The sequence below is a fragment of the Theropithecus gelada genome, chromosome 18, assembly GCF_003255815.1.
Source record: "Theropithecus gelada isolate Dixy chromosome 18, Tgel_1.0, whole genome shotgun sequence".
Classification (NCBI taxonomy): Eukaryota; Metazoa; Chordata; class Mammalia; order Primates; family Cercopithecidae; genus Theropithecus; species Theropithecus gelada.
Window position 1 is genome coordinate 28,668,876 of NC_037686.1, and position 16,209 is coordinate 28,685,084.

General features: G+C 43.4%; 1 protein-coding gene across 3 annotated transcripts in view; it reads left to right on the top strand.

The window, feature by feature from the left end:
• The window catches only part of FHOD3 (formin homology 2 domain containing 3), a 487,786-nt gene that overhangs the window by 397,152 nt on the left and 74,425 nt on the right, over window positions 1-16,209 (top strand). For all 3 annotated transcript variants that reach the window (XM_025365274.1, XM_025365275.1, XM_025365277.1), the window contains one exon: window positions 5,717-5,931. In XM_025365274.1, the coding sequence (XP_025221059.1) occupies window positions 5,717-5,931 (215 nt within the window). The remainder of the gene's footprint in view (window positions 1-5,716; window positions 5,932-16,209) is intronic.

The window sequence follows — 16,209 nt, forward strand, 5'->3', positions numbered from 1 at the left end:
GTGCTTTCGTGTCACATGATCAGCAATCCTTCAACAAATATTTCAGTATACACACTGTGCCAGGCAGTGGCTGGGGGCACTAAATATACCTGAGACTCTTTCTGGGTGTGCCTGGTCACTTACCTGTCTCCCTACTGAACTGTACTCAACTCCTCAATGGCAGGGACAATGCCTGGATTTCCTTTATTTCCCCAGTACCCACCACAGTGCTTGGCATGTAGTTGGGACTTAGGAATAATATATGGAATCAGTAAATGAGTAAATGAACCAACAACTTTATTTAAAATATTCAAGCTGTAAGGTACTTTCTTTTTTCATTTTAAAAACTACTTTATTTATGATACAAATCTTTTGGTTTGTGATTCTAACCAGCAAAGGCATGAATACATTTTTAAATTTCTGTCCACAGAATAGTTATATGCAATTTTGTAAGAAAAACATATATGGGATACATTACTTCATAAGATTAAGAAGTATGTTATTAAAATGTTGCTGTAATATTCAAACCAGCTTAGGTCATATAAAGGAACAGCTCAAAACTCTGGTGTTGATCAGTAGTATATTTCAATGGCAACATGCTTTGAATCTCAATAAAAGATACAAAGATGTTCAGTGTCTAATAAATGCAGATAAACAGTGGAAACTGGTTTTACAAGTAGACTGGCAAAAGACAAGTTTTTACCCCCAGCTGTTTACAGCCTGCAGTCGTCCCCTCTACCACCAGGTGGGGTGACTGCATGGAGAGATGGAAAGGCTGATTTTACACCTTCTATGCTGGAACCAGCTGGGACCTGACAGTTTCTGGACTGGGCCAATAAGAAGTAGAGTTGTGCTAATTTTCTAAACACCACCTAAATACATCAGGACAGTCTGAGGCAGGCAAGAGTAGAGACTGCCTATCTTCAATTTAAAAATTACATGCTTAGATTAGCCTCTTAAATAAAATGATGGCATTGCTTTGATTCCAACATTCTATTTGATTATTATCATCCTAATAACCAGTTGTGGTGGCAAATCTAGAGTGAAAGATGCTGCTAAAGAAATAGGAAACTTGTATTTCTCACTAGTACCTGTTTTTTACATCAGAGGACATCACATATACTTTCACTGAAAATGCTGTTGACTTCCTGCCCAGGCATGAGGAACTGAATTTTATTTTTCAGTTCTCCCCCCAGATTCTGTACTTCTTTGAGCTTTCAACAACTTGACTGTTAGGTTATGTCCACACAGACAAGGCTTGGCAGCTCCTGGGGAGATGGTTTAGGTGCTGTGTCAAGATCTGAACTGGCTCAGGCTGACTTAAAAATTTCCCCAAACCACAGAAGTCCAGCTCTTTCTGGATATTATTTACTGCTCTTTTTTTCCAAACAAGCCTTCACTTACGTCTGGCAAACTTGTAAGAGGAGGTTGCTGCTTCTCCTGTCTCCTCTGGTTCTGCCCTTAGTCTGCTCCCAGGCTGCGCATCAGCCTGAACACAGGAGTGTGCTCTCCAGGCCCACTGTGGGAATCTTCCCTCAGAGACACCTCTCTGTTTACACAGAGGCCTGGGGAAGCAGCCATGCATTTTCCTTTGGTTTGGCCCAGCCATTTTTCTTGTTAGTTTTCTTCTTGAATAACCTGGTGAATATGGGAGGGGAAATAGACTTTCATCCCTGTTTCGAAAGCTGTTGAGAGTTCCTAGTAAGCCAGGAAAAAGTAAGATTTCCAAGTATAATGGAATTTGGAAATGGAAACTAGTAGAGATCAGAGGTGGGAGGGAGTACAGAAATAAGGAAAAGTAACTCTTCCAGATAGAGCGATGTGTGTTCGTCAAGTCCCACATCTCTTACCCTTAATGCAAGACTCGGAAAAGATAGTCACAGCAGATGGTTTTGGAGATTTGTATCATGTAACTGTAACAAGATGACTGTCATCTTATTTTAAGGTGTAGTGACCATCTGGATACCTGTTATATTATTTCATATCATCTCACTCCATAATTTCAGACAAACTATGTTATTGGCAATGGTGCAGACCAGGACTAAGTTTCTGTTGAGATGCTACTTCTCATCCTTTTAAGTATTAGAAGAAAGGTTTTATAGGATGATGATTGATTAAAATGGCATTCACACATAATTTAAAGGAGTAAAAAGAAGTGTGTGTAGTAAGGAATGAGACCAGGCTGGGGGTGTGTTGGGGGGTAGCACAGGAGGATACTTCAGTTTGGGTTTGTTGGTCTGAGGGAGACAGCAGGGCATGCAGAGGAAAAGGTTTAGAGCAAACAGGGGCTATAGGAACAAAGTGCAAAGAAAAGGTTGGAACTGGGCTAGGGTTTTGGAAATTGTGCATGAAAACGATCAATGAAGCAGGAAGAAAGGATTCTGAGCTTTGCTTAGAGGGACTGAGAACAGGGCAGAAGTTAGAGGGAGCCAAATTTTAGCTTAATGTAAATGAGAATTTCCAAATAGAAGTGTGGCAGGAAAAGTCATCAGTAAGTAGGTCTAGGTTAATCTAAAGTCAAGCAGAGTTTCTGTAGGGCCCTGTGAAAAGAGACTGAGCCGCAGTACCAGCCCTGCCACTGAGTCCTGGTGGATGTTGGAGTTCATCCCAGTGGTTTGTTTGTCTCTCTCTCGCACTGAACTGTGAGCTCTGTGAGGGTGGGAGTTTTCCTTGTTTATTATTAAATCTTGAGTGCCTACTACAGTTCTTAGCACATGACAGGCACTTGACAGATGTTCAATAAATAAATGGAAAGATGAATGAAGAAACAAATGATCTAGGCGGAGGATAAACAGGAATGTTTGGATGAAGGCAGCAAAAGTAGGAAGGCTTTTCTTGGGGCTGTGGTTTGTGGATAGAAAGCCTGGTGCTTCCCACAGAGGAGGCTCCGTCGGTCTGTGGATTGAAAGCCTGGTGCTTCCCACAGAGGAGGCTCCGTCGGTCTGTGGATTGAGTGTGACTTCACGTGGCAGCAGGGATACGTGACAGTCATTGCGTGGGCCGGTGGGTCCTCAGATCAAGTACTGTTGGCCCCATAGCACTTACAGTCATTGTTTAGGAGAAGGTCATGATGTAGGTCCACTTCCTCCCCAAGAACTGCTGGAGGTTCATGTAGGGCAGGAGGGGTCGCTAAGCTGTAACACCGTAAATGCCTGTGGCATGGCCATCCCCGTGTACCAGCCCACCGCCTTCACCACTCTGGCCCCTGTGGATAAACACTGCTGATGCTTTTTCAGAAAGGTTTAGTGCTCTTGACCTCCATGCCTCTCTGTCCCTGCCATGTAAAAAAAAAATTTTAATTATGATCAAATGCACATCACATGAAATTGACCATCTTAACCATTTTAAATGTGTTTTTCAGTAGCATGAAGTGCATTCACATTGTTGTGTAACGAGTCTCTAGACTCTTCTCATTTTATACAACTGAACCTCTTTCTCCATGAAGCCACAATTCACCATCCCTCTACCTCTGCTTCTACCATTTTTGTCTAACACATAAACATCATTTTTCAGGACAATTCAGATTAAACCTTTAACTCTTCTCATGTCTTACGAATCTTCAGTGATGGCATCTGTGAGGCCAAGGGGTGCACAGGAATAGCATTTGAGTCAAATCTATCCAGGCTCTGGGATGAGTGGCCCCTGGAGTCTCCCAGAAAGTGGGTTAAACCCTTTGGCTGCCCGCAAGCCCCTGCCTGCCTGGCTGCCCACAGGGAAGTGTGCGGAAGGCCAGGACCAGGAATGAGCCAGCAAAAATGAACACAGTAAGTGGGTTGTCCTCCTGGCTGGAAGCCTGTCACAGTGCTTCGTCACCACCACCCACCCCGGACTCATTTGATTTCTTGCCCTGGGATTCTGACCTCCTGAACTCCTGGATCTGTCCAGATTCTCTTATTTGCATTCATTTCTTGTCTGCCCCTTTATCCTGTTGCAGCAGCGTGGGAATACCTGTGTTCACAACTCCTCCTGGACTTAGGCATTCCTGGCCTTGAACTTGCCACCACCCCATTTAACACATACCTGCTGGAGGCCCTGCCTCTTACCCTTAAAACTGTTTTCTTTCAAGGTTGTTACTTCCACAGCCAAGTGGCTTTTTCTTGCTGGCCCAAATTAAGTCCAGAAACATGTTCCTTTTGTTGCCTCTCTTATCCCTCAAGAGGTGGTGCTGTTGGCCAAGCTTCAAGTGTTTGTATCTACATATACACTCACTACACACCTTTTATCAGAGATTCACTGTGAATGCAAGCTCATTCCCCACAAAAATGAGATGGGATGCATTTGCCCCCTCGGCATCCTGGGCTTCAGGTGGGCCTCTGCAGGTGAGGTGCCACTCTGCAGGCTCTGCCTGCTTTCCATCAAGCCATAAATGCAAGGCACTGAGGGAAAGAACAAAGGATGGTAATCATCCTGTTCATGAAAATCCTATTATCTGCTTTTTGAAAACAGACGTACACATGTGAAAAGATGACTAAATATGCCAGGCAGTAAATGCAAAATGCCATCTGAGTTGAAGGGACTACATATCCGACATGAGTTCAGAGGCAAGGCCGAGATCACTTCCACCTGTGGTGGTCAAGGCAGGCCTCCTGGAGGGAGATGCGCATGCAAGCATGGTCCGAAGGGTGGACTGCCTTTGGGCTGGCAGGGAGAAAGGGTGAGGTTTACAGACGGGGAAACCACACCCACCTTGAGGATGGGATGCAAAAAGTGCATGCTTTTTAAATGCATTGTTTTAAAATATTTTAAATATGTGCTCTGCCTTATCTGGGTAAATGAAGAACACCCTGTCTAATGCCCATTGTGAGGAACTGAAGCAGTGAATTGGATAGATGCAAAGTGAGGGGCTTGAGGAAGCTGTTCCAAAGTTTAGTGGTGGGTAAGATAGTAAGTAACCTGCTACAGCTGAATGCATAAATTTATTTCTGAAAAAGATAATGGTGAGTAAAATTAGCAGACATCTGGAAGAGGCACACATTTCAAAGTTATTTTGGTCTGATCTGTAAAGTGCACTATGAGGAATATGATTGGTAGCTGGTCTTAATAAACAGTTAGTGGGTTCTGCCTGCCTGAAATGCAAAACAGATGTATCTTTGTTCTTTTAAACTGACTTTGATGAATAAACTATATGTGACGTCAGGTTCAAGCTATTGGATGTCTGATTCCTACTCAGAAATATTTTAGAATATAAAAAAAGTTTCCATGGTCAGCACTGAGAGAACAAAGTGAATTCCAGTTGCATTGCTGTTAGCATTGAAGCAGGTTCAGAAATTCAGAGAGGCAGGCCTTCATCCAAGCAACCCCGTTTGGTATTTGGGGGGCATTTTTCTTCTCTCTGCCACACCAAGCCACCCACCCATTTCACAGCTGTGAGCTCTGAGGGGTTTGGTTTTCAGCCATCGCTCTTGTGGCTTTTTGGTGGTGGTTATTGCTGTTTTGCTTATTTACAAATGTTCCCTAAAAGAGCCAGATAGGATTCTGCAGCAGTGATCCAATATCTACGGGCTGTGTGATGCTGCCATTTCCCCCAATTTGCTTGGTTATGAGTGATGTGGGATTTTTAATCATTAGCATCTTGGCTTTGCTGGGTGTTTTTGGCAGGCTGACCCTCCAGCCAGCCCTGCACTGTGCTGTGTGCATCAGGAAACCGGCTCATTCTGCAGGTGTTTCATCCATAAACAAGCATCAGCCACGGGCTCCTCTTTCGTTTGACGGAAACCCTTTGGAATTTAACTTTCAGATACAAATACTTGGAACAGTTGGCAGCTGAGGAACACGAGAAGGAGCTGAGAAGCCGGAGTGTAAGCCGGGGCAGAGCCGACCTCTCCTTGGACCTGACCTCTCCGGCAGCCCCAGCCTGCCCGGCTCCTCTGAGCCATAGCCCCTCATCTTTAGACTCTCAAGAGGCTCTCACAGTGTCTCCCTCCTCCCCAGGAACCCCTCACCATCCCCAAGGTGAGTACAGGGAGAGTAGAGGGAAAATGAAGGGGTTAACATCAGACAGGCTTCTTGGGGCAGTAGTGATGATTTCAACCTGCAGACTAATATTGAGACAGCAACTATGGGTACACTTTGTTGACGGGGGCTGGGGGTGGTGGTGACTGCAACTGCGTGGTCACTAACAAACTAGACGTCTTCAGAGTCTCTTATATTAAAGTAAAATGATTCATCAAAGTTGTCAATGTATGGCCATGGAAAAAGGAGAATATGGAAAATAAGCTTAACTTTGACATTTAATCCTAAATACTGGGATATTCATTTAATACTTTATCATTTGGAGATGTGGGTCTGCCCAATCAAGCGACCACATTTGAATGTTCTTACCCGAGGAACTGTTAGTCTGGTTTAAATTAAACTGAAGGAGAATAAAATTAATTACAGCAAGCAAAGAAAAGTGTGGACCTAGTGAAAATAGAAGGTAATATTCTTTAGGAAAATAATTCAAATTGTAAAAATTAGTAGTACATGGTTGGGTGTGGGTGTGTGTGTACGTGCTTATGTACGGACAGGCAAGCTCTCCCAGGAGATACTCTGTCGTCTTTGCTTTATTTGGAGAGGCGCGATGATATTGTACGCTGCAGCCTTGAGCATCAGCTGTTTTCCTGCCTGCTCTGCACACTGTGGGTCCGTTTTCTTTCACATTAACACAGGGATGGTTCTCAGGCACCAGCATTTACACAGTGTGTGTTGATTAACCCTACTGCTAGCACTGTTTGGTTTAGTCAAGTGTTGTGGCTTACAGCCTGATGTAGACTTAGCCAATCGAAGACAGCAGAGGCTTTTAATTCTAGGAGAGTTGACTAAATATGGCGTAAAGTTTAATTTAAGCAAGGCCAGACTCCATGACCTTAGCAGAACTGGATATAGCGGAACGATATTGTCTGTCCAATTCTTTGCTGGCTCTCCAAGCCTTGGCTCATTCTGCTGGACCGGGCGGGCTCCTCCACAGCTTCCCATGACGTCCCGTTACTCCCGATCCCTGAGCCATGGAAGATTGTCCCAGGCAGATGGCTCAGTCATAGATGAGTAATGTCGGTCTTAAAATATTGAGACGCTGAGAGTCAAGACAACAGACTGTCCTATAACAGCCGTGTATTTTCCAAACCCTGCCTCATATCATTGCTATATATACATTGTGGTATTTCTAGAGGCAATATGAGAGATATCCTCCTGCAGAGCTGTGGTTCAGCACTTTATCCTGGGACTTTTAACTAAAAGTTGTACCTCCAGTCATTTATAGAATGATTGTCTAAACTGTGAAGTATAGAACAGCCCCGAGCTGAGAGGGAATTGTCAGTATCTGTAAATGTCATTTGTCCTCAAATTTTTAATCTCCTTGATGTTTGTGGCAAAAGACAATTTTTTAAGTGTTTGATTGAATTACAGTTTAACTCGAGACCATTCTAGCCAATGCAAAAGAATATTTCAGCTTCAGTAAGAACACAGAAAATAGTCATTGTGTGTGTGTGTGTGTGTGTGTGTGTGTGTGTGTGTGTGTGTGTGTGTAGTATGCATTTGGGGAAAATAACTTATGTCAGTGTGCTTTCAAAAGAATATTTGCAGCTGGGCGTGGTGGCTCACGCCTGTAATCCCAGCACTTTGGGAGGCCAAGATGGGTGGATCACCTGAGGTCGGGAGTTTGAGACCAGCCTGACCAACATGGAGAAAACTGGTCTCTACTAAAAAAAAAAAAAAACAAAAAAATTAGCCAGGCTTGGTGGCCCATGCCTGTAATCCCAGTTACTCAGGAGGCAGACAGGAGAATCGCTTGAACACAGGAGGTGGAGGTTGCAGTGAGCCAAGATGGTGCCATTGCACTCCAGCCTGGGTGACAGAGCGAGACATCATCTCAAAAATAAATAAATAAATAAATAAATAATATTTGCAAGTGTTATTTTCTCTTCAGAGAAGGGATTAATAGAGACTGAGAGAATGTTTGACCAGAATTACACAATAAATGATACCTGCTTCTGAAAGAGGAATACCGGGCTTGAATCTGCACATAATCGAGAATTCATAAACTAGCATCATTTGATGTTGTTTGCTTTTTTTTCTGGAAAAAAATCAAAAGTACTGGCTCCTGTGAGATCTAGAAGAGCTGTCCATTGTATGTTAAGTAATCAGGATCCAAGTCAGCAAGAACAAACAGTCTTCCTTTTCCTGATACATAATTGATTTATAAAATTGGAAATCGCAAGTGTATGAAAAGAGAAAGAACCACAGGGGTTTCCTTTTGCTTTGTAGACATTTGCCCTTATGACAGAAATGCAAAGTTGGTATAACCGAGTTGTTCTCAGCCTAGTTTATTCTTTGAAGCATTCTGTTAGCATCCAATTAATAGTATATTCTTTTTACCGAATCCCATTTTCAAATGTCCAAAAGTAACTTTCTGCTTATCCCTAGCATTTCCAGTATCCCAACATCTGGAGGAAGAATTAAAAATGTAATCACACATCCAGATGTTGGTTCTGCACCAACACCTGGCATGATGTCCAAATGTGCCAGGGATTGCCTTGCTTTTTTACTCTTTATCCTTGTGGGATCATGCGATCATAATATGCTTTACATTTGGTAGTGCTCTGTCCCTTTTTCTCAAACGTATCTGGGTAGGTAGGGGAGATGTTATTATCCATGTTTTACTGAGGCCCAAATAGATGGAAAGCTGTGCTTCAGACCATCCTGGCACAGTGCTGGGAGTGTAATTAGTGTTCTGATGCCCATCTCAGCCATTTGTCATGGAGTCATGGCTCTACCATGTTTGCATTGCTGTTCATATTAATGCCACACCATCCCTTTGCTAACCCTCTCACCAATATCTGCAAAAATTGCAGCCTACATTTCAGAATTATGTTTACAAGAAAAGGAAAAACTAATATTTGTTATTGAATTTTCTATGCCTCAGGAGTACAGGTCCCTTTATGGGTTCTTTCTTTTATAACTCCTGTTTCAGATTCTGAAGAACTTTCAAAAGAAGAAGATACGAAAACATTAAAAACCCCTTTTCCTTTTGTCTTACAAAACGTACTTTTTAAAAGGGAAAAGCTAGTGATAAATACTGGTAGCATGACATGCCATCTAGTGAGATCTCTCAGTCAAAAGCTTTCCCAACTAAATCTGCTATAACTTTTGTATGAATGATGCCACTAACCCCCACCACCAAGTCAATATATACTTGAATTATTTTTCTGTCTGACCCTCTTGTGGCTTAGCAGATGTATGTCCCTATACTGCCTAGACTTGGTGATGATGGTCTAAGTATTTTCCTTTTTTCTAAAAGTACCAGCCCAAGGGAGGGAAAGGCATATATATACATGTTCCCATTTGCACTGTGTTGGAATTAATGGAGGCAGTCAGCCCAAAGTTTGGGCAAACATGGAAAGGCATCTCTTCATTCATTGCTTTGATATCCTTTCCTTATTTTCACTGATCCCTGGGGGTAGACATCAGAATATCTACTTAGTAAGTTTATTTCCTGTTATTTTTAGAAACTCGTAGATGATTCTGAAAGCACCTAAGTGATTCTCATTATCAGAAAAGGTACAGTGTTCTTATTAGGATAGAGTTCTTCAACATAATTCTTGAGAAAGTTGCTCTGAGGATGAAAAATAGTAATAATAATCTGTACCCATAAGTAAAGTCAAGATAGCCAAGTAACTTCTTATCCCAATTTATGTCAGATCCAGGTAACCTATTTCATGGAAACAAGAGTACAGAGAAACTACTCACCTGAAAACCAGATGTTGATGGTGGTCCCTGGAGGGTGTCCCAGGGTTGAGCTGCCTTCTCTGGAGAGCTAGAACTATGCTCCCTTCTTGCTCCCTCTTGTACACGAGTCCCTCCTGAGGCCAGATGGAGATAAATGACATTTCCCAGTGGAAGGAAGCAGCTGTCAAGAATTTAGAAGTGGCTTTCACCCACTAACCTAGCCAAGAAAGCAAAATTGTGTCTACATTATTTTATTATGAGCTTGATACTCTCCATATTGCACACAGAGATAATACATCAGAGATGCATTTGAAAATCATGCCACGCTGTATTATTTGTATTTATGTCAGGGAAAAATATGTTTGACAGTGATTTTTTTTCTCTACCTGTAATTGGATTCCAGGGTATTTCCAAATGTCTGATTGTTTGGCCCTGGAGATATATATGGCCTATATGGCCATGGCCTACTCACCAGCAGCACTTACATAAATTATTGACAAAGGTTAACAATACTTCCTCTCACAGATCCAGGCATTTAAAGTATGGGTAAATATGGTGATTCCTGTAGCCTCCTGATCCTCAAACCTGGAAATAAAATTTAGACATAGAGTATCGTGAAATGTTTAGTTTGTCTAAATGATTTTTCCTGTGGGCATCCATTTGTCATTTTTGGCTGTCATCATTATTGGCATTGACTGCCTTTGTCATCTTTGTTGTGTAAGATGTTTTGAGTCTCCTTCAGGTGTAGGCACTCTCTGAGGTTATCTAATCCACACAGCAGAAATCAGAAACATCTGGTGTCCTATTTCCAACTGGCACGGTAGCAATGGAATATCGTCCATCATCAGCCTAACACTGCATGCTACTTCTCTTGCATAAACCTTTTGGATGCCTCCAGTTCAGTGTTTCATGAATTGGCAGGAAACTAGATTCCTTGTGGTTCTATGACTCAGGGCTACCCCCCTCCCTGCCTCACCTGACTGCTGCTACTTGATGCCATTTTGTCAATTGGACAAAATCTTTCATCAATTCTACCCAAGGCCGAGGCCCTACCTGCTACACCTGCTGTGGGCAGCCTTTGCAAATCATTAAGTTTTTCTGCCTTGCCATTTCTCAGTCTCTAAAAATTTCCCTTTTTCTCCTCATAGAAGTGACCTTTGTCTGCAGTGTGTCTTCTTGCATCATACTTGGAAACATTAATGAGGATTGAATCCTTCTAAAGTAGACAAAGTATAAACCTTAAGTAAAGATAGGCATAGAATAGCACTGGGAAAGGTGATAAAGAAGAGCATTATTTATAAGGCAAGAGGATAGCTTGAACCCAGGAGTTCAAGGCTACGGTGAGCTATGGTCTTGCCACAGCACTCCAGCCTGGGTAACAGAGCAAGACCCCAACTCCAAAAAAAAAAAAAAAAAAAAAGAGAAGGGGAGGTGGATATTACCTGATCAAAATGATTATTTCCTAGGCAGCTATTAGGTGTCAAGAGCTGTGAAGGGACTGAAACATTACCCTAATTGTAAGCTAATATGCTACCCTGCCACAATTCCGTGGATGCTGGCAGAAGACACAAAATTCCTGGGTCAGAGACAAAGGACTTCATTACTTCTAGTGATAGCAGTAGCCAGAGTACCAACATGTGTGCCATTTCCCCAAGCCCCAGTTCCCGCAGGGTGATGTGAATAGGGCCCAGTAAAACCTGCAGGCACATTGTGGGGAAAGGAACCCTGAGCCTTGGGGACCTGAACTCTTTTATAATGGGCGGTAAACATGCCTTCCATTTGTCCCAGAGGGAGACATTGTCTTTATTACAGGGGGCAATAAACCAACTACATCTTTGCTCTAGAGAGACCCTATTTCTGTCTTCTAAGGCTCTTTGCTATGCGCACATCCTTAGAAAGATAGTGCAGAAAAAAGGCTATCAGTGCCTTTGCTTGCAAGACTGAAGAAACATGGGAGAGCTGTAGAGAATTGTTTCGTAATATTAGATTTTAATGGTTTTAAATCAACCTTTACTATGAAATTTGTATCCTAAAGTCTGTTTAGTGTAAACAAAAAATTCAAGTTTTGAACAGCAATTAGCTTGTTCTTATTTAACCAAAAAGTAAGTGCCTCAGGAGCTGCAAGACCCCGTCTTGAGCAGGTGCTTGGGATGAACAAGTTTGCTGCATCTGGAGACACTCACAGAGAATCTGGGTTGTTGGCTGGGTGAGACATCAGCGCCTTTCATCCCAGGTGGGGGCCTTGGGTCAGTGCTTCCAGGTGCAGTCAGGAGGCTCCACGTATCAGGACAATGAGGATTCTTGAGCCACAGTGGTACTTTGAATTTCCAGACAATGACTGAGACCGATGAAATTAGCAAAGGAGAATAACTCTGGGGCTCCTTCTAGCATTCTTGTCCATCCTCAATTTCTTAATTACCACTCTGCCATCTCCACCACTCCCACTTTCCCTCCAGCAGCCCTGCTTTCCCCCATCCATCTTTGGAACACATTTGTTCAAAATGAGACAACACCTGCAGTATAGCAAGACACACTCGCATTGATTTTCTGGTAGCTGAAATACACTTTTTCAGGAGAACCTCTGGGTTCAGTGACTATGTGGTGTGTCTTGTCTGCCTCTGGACGTGATGTGCATCTTTGGAGCCTTCTGAAGTTGTGACTTCTGTGAGAAGGCTGCCTCTGCCAGATACATCAGGAAGTTCAAGTCACTTTTGGTTGACTTTCTGGATCCATCCCCCTCTGGATGCCTCTGTGTCCTCTAGATAACCTCCAGGCTAAACACGATAGTTGCCTTTTGTGCCGTGTACATTTCTCATTGTTTTCTCACCGTTTCCTCTCAGTCTTTTCTCATCGTTTGGTCGCAGTCCTCCCATGGACTGCTCTTCTGCCTTTGTACTAAGTGGTGGGTTTTTCTGAAGTTCCTCCCCAGCTCCCCTCTCTTTTCATGCCACATCCTGTCACGGGGCTCTCGCATTCCACCTGTGATTTTTACCTACCTCCCATATGCTTGAAATGCCTGAGGTCTGTACCGCCAGCCTTGGCCTCCCTGAGCTCAGGGTGTGTGTATTGCGCTTCCCCAGCCATCTCCATTGAATGCCCCTCCGACTCTTCAGACCCACCAGGTGCCAGGCTGAGGGCTATTCAGATGGGAGGTGATGTCTGTCTCTCATCCAGAAACCCCCACCCCAAACCTGCTTGTATTTTCTAGGCCCCACCTGGGTAAGGCCATCTCTCTTGGCCCAATCATTGAAGCTGGAATATACATATAATTTTTTATTCCTCCTTCAACACTTACCTTACATCCAATCAATCCCCAAGTGTCTTTTGTGTTGTTTTCTCTCAAATCAGCCCTCTTTCTTTTCTCTTCATTGCCAGTGCCTTAGGCCTGGCCTCAACCATCTCTGATCTGGGCCATTTCAATCACTTCTGATGGGTCTCACTTCTTCCAGATTCTTCTCAGCAACCCAATTAAAAACAAAGATCTGTGTACCTTTTCTTAAAATTATCAGGTGGCTCTCCATTATCTACCACATAAATTCAGATCTTACGTGACATTCAAGACCATTTGTTACTCACACCAACCACCACAGCCACCCCCCAACAAATGTTACGCTCCATCCACACCAAACCACAATCAGTACCTGAAAATGCCATGCTCTGTGCTTGGAGTGCACTCTTTCATTGGGTGCCCCCTGGACTGTTCATCAAGCTGAGGCACCTTCTCTTCTCTAAAGCCTTCCTTGGTTCCTCTCTTGTGTTTCTCTTGCATCTTGTGCACAGTTGGGATGCAGGGCTTACCTCACTGTCCATGCGATAATTTGTTCCTCCCAAGCATCTGTGTGCGCCTAGGGCAGGGCACGTGCCTGTGCCCACCTTTGTTATTCCCAGTGCTTGGAGTAGAACAGGCATTCAGTACATGGGTTATGAGTTGGCCAATAGTCAAGCATGACAAAAGAAAGCAGACACACGAGTCTGCAGAGACAGCTGTTTCCTGTACCCAGGAAGAAATTTATTACATGAGCCATGGGTGGAGGACACATCTTTGACTATGCAGGCCACTCCATAAGGACTGAATAAGTGATGTTGGTGTAATTAATAGAGAGGAAAGTTTTACAGAGAGTTGACCTATCTGGGCCATTTCTTTCTGAGGATCTAACTTTAATAGAATAGTCACACTGTATGTTATCAATATGAGAATAATTGAACCTGAAATTGTCTTCTTCTTTATCCTATTTGATACTACAGTAGCGTTATATACATATTAAGCAAGTGAACTCTATCAGAAGCATAATCTGAGGGGCAAGAGAGTGGGAAGTGGAAATTCTAATTTAAATAGTGCTTTAAATCCTGTCTAATATTCATATCAAGTGTCTGTCCCGGAGGGAGCATGACCACAAGGAACATGGATCTTCTCTTCTTTTCTTTGAACGATTCCTGATTCCAACATGCCCCTCGTAGTATGAACAATTTGGTGCTTTAGAGTTTACAGATTTGTATTTGGGGGTAATATGGCCCATGAATTCAATCCCAGCACTTAAGGAGTTCCACTGACACTAAATTAAAACCGTGATTGTCAAAACTGTGGAGAAGTTATGGGATCTATAAGGTGGCACTGTCCAAAGGGACTTTTGAAGGTAATTTTGACTCTACGTGGTCAAAATTGCTCAGGTCAAACAGGTTCAGGCCTAAGCCATCTCTGAAGATGAAAACTATCCATCTTCAGAGGGGCTTAGGTCTGAAGCTCTTTGGAAAACCAAACTCTGAAACTTGAGGACAAAACATGGCTTAACTTTTAAGGCATAAAAATTAGGCTATTGAATCAGTATTTTGCAAGTGGTGAGTTGTTTCTTTTGTGAGGCTTGAGTAGAGGTTCTTTTGTGAAGCTGAGTTTGTGCCTATCCTCGTGCAACTATTCCTGTAGAGCAGTGATTCTCAACCAGGGGTGATTTTGCTCTTCTGGGGGACGTTTGGCAGTGTCTGGAGACATTTTCAGTTGCCACAATAGCAGAGGAGAAGTGGAGGGCTTGTGCTGAAGCCTCTAGTGAGTAGAAACCAGGGATTCTGCTAAACATCCTACAGCTCATGAGGCAGTCTCCCAGAAGAAGGAGTTATTCAACCTAGAACACCCAGGTAGCCAGGCTGAGAAACCTTGCTCTAGAGTGAATCCAAGTGAACAGCCTAGCAAGAACTGGTCTAACACCAAAGGCAAAGTCTAAAGGATTTTCAAAGTTGTAAGCTTTTTTCTCTTGGGACCTTTTTCAGATTTCTGTGATTAGAACACACGTCTGTAGTCAATCGTGTTAGCTATTAGCTCTGAGCTGGGGAGGTCCCTGGAATCTACACAGTTTGGAGCAACTATTATAGAACTGGCTGGCCCAGCCCTTGGTTTCATAAGACCTGCCAGAAAGCCAAGTCCTGGCAAAGTCATCAAGACACTACCACAGATTGAAATCAACTGAAACCACCCAGAGATGTATCAAGTTCAAAACTCTACCATCAATTTATCTCTTCAAAGAAAAATTGCATGACCAGAAATTCTAATTGGACACTCTAAACTCAGCTGTGAGGGACATGGATGAAAGCAGAATTGAAACATTCCTGCCATGTGTGTGTGTGTGTCTGTGTGTGCGCGTGCATGCGCGTGTTCAGGAATGATTAGATCTTTCTTCTTGATTGCTTAAGTCACCACCACACAGTATAACCCTGTGATTAACAGCCCAAGTTTTGTAGTCCAGCTTATCCAGGTTCAAATCCAAGCTCTGTTAGCATGAGCTCTGCTTAGCAGTGAGGTCCTGTTGGTCAGAGGATTGCTGAAGATATTCATTGAAGGGACTGTTTACAGAGGTATAGGGAGGTCATGAGACCATCAAAATGTGGTGATGCTTCACCCAGAGACTAGCAGTCATGGGACACTGTTCCCACCTTCAGGCCTGAAGGAACTTGGGGAATGACTAGAACTTGGTAAGGGCTGTGGCCAGAGGAGAGAGAGCAAGGGACAGAAACAGTGGCCTGACAACCTCTGCCAGACTAGGGCCCTAAGTGAAGGAAGCAGGGGTGTTAATATCCCAGCTTCCTTCTTCCTACCTTTGCTAGAACCTCCAGGGGCTGAGCCAGGGAGAGGGAGAGCAAATACAGATGGTGTTCTCTGCGGGGGTCAGCATCCTCAGGCGCAGAGCAGAACAGAGCATGGATCAAACAGTCAGAGAGTAGCCAGCCTGCTGTGTAGCTCTGGGCAAGTTGCTTAACCTCTCTGAACATGTTTCCTTATTTCTCACATGGGGACATCAATCTTCACTTCATATTGTAGGTATGGGAACTAAAGATGATGTAATATGATTCCTAGCACAGCACCCGGGTATAGAAGGTGCTCAATATGTAGTGAGTTTGATTTTTACTGCACTAGGCAAGCAGGACCTGATGTCCAGTGAGGTTTTGGGGACCAGATGAGGAGTTGCTGTTGGGATTTGGGAGGGAGAAAGAAAACGAGATTGTGTGAGTGAGCGATGGTCTGCCCTGGCTGACTTTGCA